The 10,366-nt window shown below is 43.7% G+C and overlaps 1 protein-coding gene across 7 annotated transcripts in view; it reads right to left on the bottom strand.

The window, feature by feature from the left end:
* Nucleotides 1-3,775: 3,775 nt before the first annotated feature.
* Nucleotides 3,776-10,366, bottom strand: part of FABP6 (fatty acid binding protein 6) — a 46,320-nt gene continuing 39,729 nt past the window's right edge. For 5 of the 7 annotated variants that reach the window (XM_084838577.1, XM_084838580.1, XM_084838581.1 and 2 more), the window contains 4 exons: nucleotides 9,841-9,951; nucleotides 8,159-8,334; nucleotides 5,932-6,021; nucleotides 3,776-3,907 (listed from right to left, as the gene is read on the bottom strand). In XM_084838577.1, the coding sequence (XP_084694703.1) occupies nucleotides 3,854-3,907; nucleotides 5,932-6,021; nucleotides 8,159-8,334; nucleotides 9,841-9,951 (431 nt within the window). In that variant the 3' untranslated portion in view covers nucleotides 3,776-3,853. The remainder of the gene's footprint in view (nucleotides 3,908-5,931; nucleotides 6,022-8,158; nucleotides 8,335-9,840; nucleotides 9,952-10,366) is intronic. The other 2 variants (XM_084838582.1, XM_084838583.1) reach the window with 1 other exon arrangement.

Genomic DNA, 10,366 nt, shown 5'->3' with positions numbered 1-10,366 from the left:
AGATAAATACTCAAGTGGAGTACTGAATGCTTCTCTCTAGTGCACATGCACATAAATATGTGCACAGCGTAATGCAATGCACAGGTGAGCCATTTTACATGCTAGGAGGCTTATTATGCACATAGTGTAAGACCATTATGCTTTTCTAGTAGAAAATTATTTACTACATTTTATTACATCTATGTTCTACCTTTCCTCCCATTTTTACCTCAGCAGTACTGTGAGGTAGGTTAGGCTGACAGATAGTGACTGGCCTAGATCATCCTGTGAGAAATGGGAGGCAGTTGCTGGTCCTCAGGCAGCAAAATGTCATGGGCCAGCACTGACTATGTACGCGTGCATCCTGTTTGGCTGTTGCGCCTGAATTAGTCAGTTTATGTCTCTTTCTTGAGTGTGTGTGTGCACATGAGAAAGTTCATCAATGAGAGAGGGTTCAGTACTGGGGAGAGAATAGAAGGCTCACTACAGATGGCCACCCTGGGGCCCATCATGGCCTTGAGCTGGCCCTGGCTGTCTGGCTCTGAGAATATCATTAGTGGTGGCAGCATCATGATTTTGTGTGATTGTGTGAAATACTGCCCCACACACACAGGCACCCCACCACCACCACTGTTCATTTATGATTCTTTGTGGAATGGGAGTTGTTGCTGGAGCAAGAGAATGTGGGTCCAAAGGAGTGCTTTTGTGTGACTGTGATTTCCCCGCCCCTTCCTTTGCATGTACAATCTCAAAGTTTATGTGCCTCAGTTCTCCCTTTCTGTGGTATGGGTTGCTGGCTGTTGGGGGTACAAAGACTGTTTTGCCCCCTGTGACCCATCGGCTCCACCTCTGCTGACCTGTCCTCCCCCTACCCCCCAAGTTAGATTAGCCACCAGCCTCCACCGCTGGTAGGGCTGACTTTATTTCACGGGCACTGAGTATGCTTATGCTTACAGCTTTAGAGGTGCAGCTTACAAAAACCGTTACCCTGGGATAGCCACTGCTTAACTCATTTCAGTCTCTGATTAGCTCAGTGTCTCAAATAGAACTGCAGATGTAGGGTGGACTTACAGCCAAGTCGCGTAAAGTTGGGTCCCCACCTAGTTCCCTGGAGGTCTTTCTCACTTGCGCTGATAAGGAATTAAATTCTGATATTGCTGATGAAATGGTGAAGACGAGCGCAAGATACTTGCCCCAAAGTGAAGCCAAACATTTGGAAATAGTGTGCAAAATGAACTCAAATGCTTTCTTTTCTTTTCCCATAAAGAAGAAAATGAGTCTGGCCACATAATATAGGGCATCACAAGCAAAACTTGAGGAAAGGACACCCACAGTTGCTCACCTTCCTTTCATTTACATATGACTGTTCGTTCCCCTTGTAACTTGAGAATTTCTGCAAAGAAACAGTAATGTAGTTATCACCAAACAGCAGGCCTTGCCTCCCATTGGCTTAACTGCAGTCATGTGGTATTAAATACTAATTCAAATGGCTGAGCTGACACAGCCTTTTCATTAACACATGTGTATGAGTTGAAAAACCTGTTCCTGGGATTATTGCTTTGAACTCTGTTTATATCCTGCATATAAACCAAAGGCAGCATGATTACTCCAGACACGAGCCTATTTGAATAGCATAGCCAGACACAGACTCTTTGGCTGTTGTATTTTATGGCTGAAAAGAGCAGTGAATTAGTACATGCTTTCTCCATGGATACTGAAATATTGCTCATCCCTATTATATAGCAGGGGTAAGCAGAAAGTAGATCTCCAGGTGTTTTAGACTTCAACTCCCAGAAGCCCCTGCCAGCATGGCCAAAGGTTGGGAATGCTGGGAATTGGAAGTTCAACTTCTGGAGATCTACTTTCTGCCCAACCCTTGCTATATAGTGTATATATGGTTGGCAGTAAACTCAGCATGGGCTGTGTAAGAGTCCAGGAGGTGGGTTCATGTTGCCCACCTCTGTTAGCTTATGTGGCTTCTGGAGGTGTGGATATTTGAGCATGCAATTCAGCATCATGAGTTCAGCTTTCACTGGTTTTTTTTAATGTTAACATTGCAAGTATTCATCCCTTAAAGCTGCAGAGATAAGCTTGAAACGGTGTGATAATGCACGGGGAGCTCTCATAAACTGGGATAGGGACTGTCCAGTTTTTCAGGAATCAAAGGTAGACGTTTCCCTCCCCAATGTAGCATTTTGTCCTTCCTGTACCTATCAAGGTGGAATAAGCAAATGTATGGATCTGTTCTTAACCTGTGTAACTTACACAGATCTCATCTCCTGCATATGAACAATGGTAAGCCACGTCTATCGTTTGTGTGCTCTCACACACAAATATAAAGCAGTGGGTTTCTTAGACTGATTCAGAAAATGCATTTTTGGACACTTAAGGAATAGCCACACCCAGGAACATCTTGTGTGGAAGTTCACATGCCACCATAGTACTGAATTCTTTTTAAACAGACAGAAATGTCCATCTTAACAAATATCCTGAAATGTGTTGTGAATACCAGCAGAATTTATCTTTGATGTAAAAAGATGGGACCTGCCTTCTTAGAGAGGGAATAGACCTGCTAACCTTTTCTGAGTTAGAAATTAAGCCTTCTGAGCAAATTCTAGCTAAACTCCGTTTGGCTTTCAAATTATTAATATTGAATCCGTGAAGCAACCGGATGTATTTCCCCCAAGCTGGGAAAAGTTCAAATAATGTTTGTCCTCAATTCCCTCCTGCTGCCAAGAAGCAAAAGTTATGGATCCGAATTAAATATAGCAGTCTCAAACCTTGGTTTTTGGTTTTCTCTAGACAGCAAGCATGATACAAAAACAGTCTGTAGATGGGAACACCAAGACAAATGTATTCGAAATTGAAAACAAAAGTGGCTGTAATTCAAAATGTCCACATTTCAGATGGCCTTTTAAATTTGACTAAATTAGTCTCAGTGCTGTTCTACTACAAACTGTTTTTTGTAATGTGTCATTGGGAAGTTTTTTGCTGGACTGTGTCTAGACAGTGAGAGTCAGACAAAAGTACTTATTTCTCATCTTGTCTGAATTTCAGTGCCATCTTCAATGGAGGACAAAAGGCGGAGAGGAGGTGAGAGAGCAGCTGGGCAAAGGTGCAATACAGCAAATATCTCTGCTCACTTTTGTGGGATAGAAGTCAAACCCCTGATTTCAGATGGAAATGTGACAGCATCTCCATCAGTCAGCAAGCAGGAACCAGAAAGCATTTCTGCATTGTGAGCTCTTCTTTGGAACGCATCCTCAGATTTGGTTGCTAAGTGACAGTACAAGCATGAGACACATACACATAGATTTCCTGTAACAGAGGGGGCAGTATGTGAACATCTATTATCTTGTTTTTCTTCTGAAAGATTAAAAGAACAGTAGAATATTGTTGCCTAATCCGTCAGAGTAATAAACTTATCTTTGAAGTATGGGTCTTATTTTTTATCAGTGTATGTGTGAAAGTCATAATTGGCCCTACGGTATTTACATAAAGAGTGATGGCAAAGAAAGAAAGTGTAGTGCACTCACACTTTGCATCATGTGCCTCATGTGCACATTAATGTAAATAATGTGAAACAGGCTTACAGCTTCTTCACTCTGGGTTTTCCCCATAACAATGTCCTCTGTTGTGTTCTCCTTTACTATCACTATTTGAATAATTTCCAACAAGGTAAAACATTGAAGAAACAGGAATGGCTGAAGATGAGAAATTATTGGGGGAAGGGAGAATAAACCTTTTCTTACTTGCTTGCAAGAGAAATACACAATTAGACAAACTTCTTAGTCTGTTACTTTATCAATATTTTTTTTAATTCCTCATTTTCTAGTATAGATAAGGACTGGGATATTCTTTTTCCAGCTGCTTCTCATACCAGCCTCTTGCTGATTCTCTTGTAAGTTACATCAGCAACTGTAGAAATCTGCAACAAAGAACAAAGCAAACACTGTTGTTGAACCTGGCAGCTGGAATCAAATATATAGCCACCAACATCCTTTCATCCTGGAATGCTTTGCACAGCTTAATTCCCTCTCTCCCTCCTCCTTCTCTACAACCACTAATGACACAGGAATTCTTTACTATGCTTTTAAAGACAGGGGAGTTTGAACAGAGGTCTTACTTCGGGGCACTCTAGAACCTGGTATCTGCACATTGTTGCAACTCAGTTCAAGTGGTTTCCATGTTTAACCTACATGGAAATGGCTTGATTCTCAAGTTCCCAGATCATCTGGTTGTACTACGAAGATCTCTGGGTTGAGAACTGGTGAGGGCTCCTGAGATTCGGTCACAAAAAATGCAAGGATATTTTGAAAACATGATGTTGCAGAAATAGCTTATTCTTGGGTCCTGCTCTGGTCCCTAAGTTTTCCGGTATAGTAGGGCTGGCATCAAGTGTAGACATGGTTGGGAACTTGCCAAGGGCCCACACCCCAGCAGGGGCCCACTGACAAGAGCCCGCAGGAGTTGCTCCTCCTCATCTGCCTTGTTCACCTGGTTCCCACTTTATCTCAGACCACAATGGTGGTGAGAAGGAGGAACAATGGAAGCCACTGCCTGCTTGCTTCCTGGCGCTCTGCCTGGCTAGCAAGTGATAGCAATGATGAGAAAGAGGATAGGGAGCAACAGCAGCTGGTGACAACGCTGGCAAGAAGGTAGGCTCACTGAGGGAGGGGGCCCACTGAGGGTGTCTTGCCGAAGTGCCCTCGAACACCTGGAACTAGCACTCCTGTATACTATGAATACCTCCAATTCAGCAGGTATTTTAACGCTCTAGTCAGAGTTCCACATGTGACCTGCGAGTTACTCAAGGCTATCAGAAATTACAGCTAGCACATCCTGAAATTCCTTGTTCATGTAAAATAAGGTTAAGGAAGATGAGGTAAAAAAGAGGACAGGGCCCCTGCACCTTAAATAGTTGTGTAGAAAGGGGAATCTCAACAGGTGTCGCTTGCATGATGAGGCTACTCTTGCTGAAATCCCCCCTCTTCAACACAACTCTGTTGTCTTTGCCATCTGGCTACCCTCTAACTGGGCTATGGCCTCAGGATAACAACCATGAGGTAATAATAGCCCTTCAATCTTCATTGCATTCACAAGCTTAGTTGTAAACAACAAGCCTTATCTGTTTGAACTATGAAGCTGCCCCAAACAGAGTAATTTTTTTAAAAAGCTCCACCTAATCCAGTACTGTTCATTCTATCAGCAACCCAAGCTCCTTCCTAGCCCTGCTTGCAGCAATCCTGATCCTTTTAGGTGGAGGTATGTTCTTTATTTGCATCCATATTCCCAGGACACCTTCCTACCACTGGGCCTTCAAAGCAGCTCACAAAGTTAAAAACAAACCTGGGGCTTCAGCATACAAAGCATGTGCTCTACCACTGACCTGTGGCGGATTGTGCCTTCAAAGGTTTAACATCCCTGTAAGTAGGGAAGGCGGTTTGGGACTTCTGAGAATTTCAGATGGATCAAGAAACTTGCTCATATTGTATGGGTAGCTGTTAAAACCACTGTACCTTCCATCCACTTTAATCATAACATTTAGTTTATTTCATGCAATGGGGCCAAATCCAGTCCATTTGGATCCATATCCAGCACTCTGGGGTTTTCCCAGATGGCCACACCCCTTCCCCTGGCTGCACCCCTTTCCCTCAACCACCAATTGTTTGGTGGTTTCCTAACTTGTGTGCAGTTTTTTCCCCATTCTAAGAGGTTGAAGCTTTAGTTACTGGCAGTAAGCTAAAATATGCTGGTATGTTTGGCCCCATCCCTTTTTCCTTTGGCCCCGCCCAACACTGGAATGTGACCCCCAAGGGGTCTGAAAACTGAATTCGGACCTTGGACTAAAAGAGGTTCAAGACCCGTGGTTTAATGTTATAGACAACTTTTTTTACAAGTAATTTTGGCATCATACATTCCATTTCTCAAGGAAAGTTTTCAGGGAATTACCTCTAGGAGTTTGCCCTCAGTGATCTCTGCAGTGTGACGATAATTAGGGAACTCAGCAACCACTTTTCCACCTTCCATTTTAACTATAGCCTGCAACAGATTGACATGTATCAGTTGTCGTATTGGCTGAAGCAAATCAAGGATAGCATTGAGATGAAGCGTGCTTGTGCCAGGCCAGTCTTCGGGGAACATGTGAATACTTAAGCGTGCAAATTAGAAAGCCAGAAACAATTGAAAAGTAATAGCTGAATAGAAATCAAGGGGGATGTTTCCATGACAACAGAAGGAGAAGTGAATGAAGGAGTACCAAATTTTTTTAAAGGAGTCAGTTTTGCTGCTCTTTGGTCCTTGCAGGGCTCCATGAGCAAGTGCTCTGCACCAGTAAAAATCGCTTCACAGAGCATACTTCCTGGTGGGGGTGGGGGTTGGAGTGAACGTTATCTGACTGGCAGGGGCTGCTCAACCAATTAGAGAGGCTTCCCCCCACTCTCTCCCCTCCTTTCCCCTGAAGCTCCAGATGCACCTGCATTTCAGGAGCAAGATTCACTTAGCAGTGTGGGAGTTACTTCTGAGTAGACACTAATTGGTTTGTGCAGGGACAGGAAACACACAGGAAACACCCTTTGATTGGGGTCACGATGAAAGGCACATCCCTGGGCAGGGCTAGCATACCCAAGGTCAGTGCGGGGATTGGGGCACACAGCAACTATACCAGGGAGTACCCGACTTGAGGAAAAGAATCGGACTTTAAGCAGTCTCAGGAAATCTGTTTTTTCCCTGATAAGCTCTGGGGTGGCTGCTGGATGGCCATGGTGTCATGTATCCCTAACCTCCTCGTGCAGCCAGTTCGGAGTAAATCACCCATGGAGACACCCCCAAGGAGACACTTGGACCTTATCCAGGCAAACTGATTCTTATTTTAACACTGGCAGGACAATCCAAATTGTGATTCCAACATAGTGCAATCCAGTATAATCTTTAATGCAGGAGTACAGAACCTCAGGCTGGGGGCCAAATCCAGCCCTCCTGGGTCCCAATCTGACCCACCAGGTTGCCCCAGATGGCCCTGCACTTTCCCCCAACCGCACACCCTTCCCCCAGCTACCAACTGTTTGGTGGTTTCCTGGCTTTTGCGCCATTTCTTTCCCCATTCTAAAATATTGAAAGTCCTCCCTTAAGGCACTAAGGGAGCAATCCTGTGTGGAGAGGCGACCGCCTATCCAATGCAGGACGAGAGGAGCATGGAGGGGATCATCTCCTTCGCGTTCCAGACACCCTGCATTTGCGGCCAGATGGCTGATTTTGGCTGTCTAGCCGCGGGACGTCAGAGCACTGGGGGGAGGGGGGAGGCCTGATAACATATAGGAAGCATTGAACCGGCACTTCCGCACTCCCCACCCCTCCCCACCCCCGAGAATGCCCCCTTTTGCCCTGATCCGCACTGCTCTTACGAGCGCAGGGCCCAGGGACAATCGGCGCCACCTATTAGGCGGCGGGGAAGGGGGCAAGGAAGCAGAGCACAGGCTCTGAGGTCGGTTCCCAGAAACTGACCAATCCTACAGCCGTCTAGCCACTGTCTAGCAACCACAGGATTGCGCCCTTAGAGCTTTAAGCTAAAATGTGCTAGTATTTTTGATATTTTGGCCTTGCCCCTTTTGCCTTCACCCCATCCACCACTGGCATGTGGCCCTCAGGCTGAAGGAAGTTTAATGGACTGCTTGGAAAGGGGTAGGATAGAGTTTGTTCCAGCTCTGCAAAGGCAGAGTGCACAACTTGCAATGTACTTTCTGAAATTAAGGCAAGATCCAGCCAAAATTAGGGACTTTAAAGACACCTTTATTTCAGTAGGAGAATTAAGCACGTGGTCATTCTATGTCACTGAAATATATGGGATTTTAAAATTGCTTTGCTTTGACTGGATTATGCCATTATATTTTTTAAAAGTTAGAAGTATCACAGAATGGTGGGTGTTATAGTGGTGAAGCAGTGGGGTAGCCTTTAAAATATTTGCTACCTCTTTTAAAGGAGACAACCACTGCATGCACTGGAATTCTACAGTAAGGCCTAAATGGTCTTTGTGCTTGTGTTTGAACAGTAAAAGTTGCCTCCCCATCCATGCCTCATGGCAAGCTCTTTGGAAAATGAAGAAAGTTTTACAACTCTAAAACTCTTTGAATCCCAGCAAGACCCTGTTTAAGGCAGTAGCTCTGTTCAGCCATTCATTTACCTTGAATTTTTTGCCACCCATTGTCTCCATTTCTGATTCCTTGCCAATAACAAACTTATTAGTCATGGTCTTTCCTCCTGGGTAAATCTGGGACCAGATGAATTCATCTCCATTATGTACTACTTCAGTAACAATCTTGGCATTTCTTCCTTTTTCAATTAAGTCGGCAGAAAGACCTAGCCCAATGGAAATACATATTTGTTTTTCATTAGTGTTTTATCTGGTGTATTGCTTTTCTGATGTCTGCAAATGGTGGTTGTGCTGAAGTACCCTCTTTCCCCCATAGAACAGCCCCCCCCCCCACCTTTTTGGGCCAGTGGGTACATTTGCAATTTTGAGAGAGTACTATGGGTACTTTCACAAAATGGCTGCTATGGTGGGCATGGCCAACACCCATTTCCCAAAGACAAAGTGGTGAGGCTAAAAGAAAAGTAATGTGCCCAAGAGCAAGGCAGAGGTATGATCTGAGCTTCAAAACCACTCTTCTGAACCCACATTTTTTAGTCCAATATCTATTTCACAGAAGGCAAACTGATGAGGCTCAAAGGCAAGTAACTTGGCCAAGAAACTGAATAGAAGCCAGAGGTGGAGTCTAAGCCCCAAATGGGAAATCATATATTTGTCCCCACAACAAAATACCCATTTCACAGAAGGTAAGCTGGAGATGCTCAGAGAAGCGCGCGCACACACACACGCACACACACACACACACACAGGCAAAAGACACTACAGCAAGGCAAGCAAACAAGCCAGCTAACACATACCATACCACATGAAAAAAACAACAGGGAAACACACAAAGCACAAGCAAAATATCCCTCTCACTCCCTTCTTTCCCCCATAGCCTTCAAGGAGACTCCCCATCACCTTCAGTCTACATTTTTCTTTTTTATGGTTGGCTGGGCACCCTTCAGAATGAACCACTGGGCTCCAGCTGCCCACAATTGTTATTTTCTAAGGATACCTCTGGGGCCCACATGGGGCTCATAGACATCCTTGGAAATAAAAGTGGAGCTCAAGGCCAGCACATGGCTGGCCTTTCAGTTAAAAAAAAAAAAGTAATTAATTATTATTTTTTACAAATAAAAATAAACCAAAGGGGAAGGGAGCCTAAATGGCACCACGGAAAGTTATGGGTGAAAAGATAACTTTCTTCCCCGTAGTTTCAGAGTTCACAATAAAAACTGGGTGCAAATGTTAATGAAATGTTACCCTTCAACTGTGGGAAAAGTTTTATTATTTTTATATTCTTTGGGGCAGGGATAAATTTTATATTTCATGATTGCACATTTATCTTCATAATTTGGCAGTAATTTTTAAAATTCACAGTCATTACCTTTGGTATGCACAGTGTTATATGTGCACAATGAGAAAGCTGTCTCATTTTTTAATCTTTCTGGAGATACAGGAGAAGAAGAGAATGGAAAAGAATGCAGGCTTTTGAGTTACAAAGGAATCCTTTCAGGCAGAAGTCTACATCACTGGAATCTGCCTGGAATGGACCGATCTTTATTCTATCTGCCAAAGAATACTGTGCAACCTTGAACCCTTGCACTAACAGGTCCCAGTTAAAGGTGTCACAGTCTTCATGTTGAGGCTTTCTTGAAACCAACAGGGAAACAACTCTATCAATCCAAGCAATTACCTCAGTGATGAAAGAGAAATGTCTTGTGTATACGTACCAATGCGCTTCACAAAATTATCGTAGTTTTCCTCTCGTTCTACTTCATATTTGCCAGAAAAATCCATGCTGTCTTCTGTGACACGGAGAAGAGAGTTGCAGAGGAGAATAGCTGTTGTTATAAAGGAGACTGGGCTCAACTTGGCTCAGGTGCCTTAAAACCCCTGCTTTATAAAGCTTTCTCAGCTCAGGTTATCCACCCTAAACACATTGCACTCATCCACCATACCATCTAATGAGGAAGTTAATCTTTTATTTTTATTTTTACAATGTGAACGCAGTTTTGCATGAATCACTAACACTGGTGTTATTGACTCTTCCAAAAGGGTCCTTTACAATTCTGGCGTGTGCTTTTTAGAAAGACGTTTCCCAAGTATGTCCAAGGCGGTATTGGATTTTTATTATTAATTATTATTGTTTTTTAAAGAGCAGAAATTATACCGCATTTGGAAAAAAAATAACACATACTATGTTGTGGTTTTGGCCATTGATGAGAGAATTTTACAGCCACATTATTCTTCAGTCCT

Source organism: Heloderma suspectum, chromosome 2 (assembly GCF_057233095.1).
Source record: "Heloderma suspectum isolate Gila_16-S chromosome 2, 16-S_ref, whole genome shotgun sequence".
Taxonomy (NCBI): domain Eukaryota; kingdom Metazoa; phylum Chordata; class Lepidosauria; order Squamata; family Helodermatidae; genus Heloderma; species Heloderma suspectum.
Note: the sequence above shows the minus strand (reverse complement) of the source record. Positions and strands in the feature narration are given on the sequence as shown.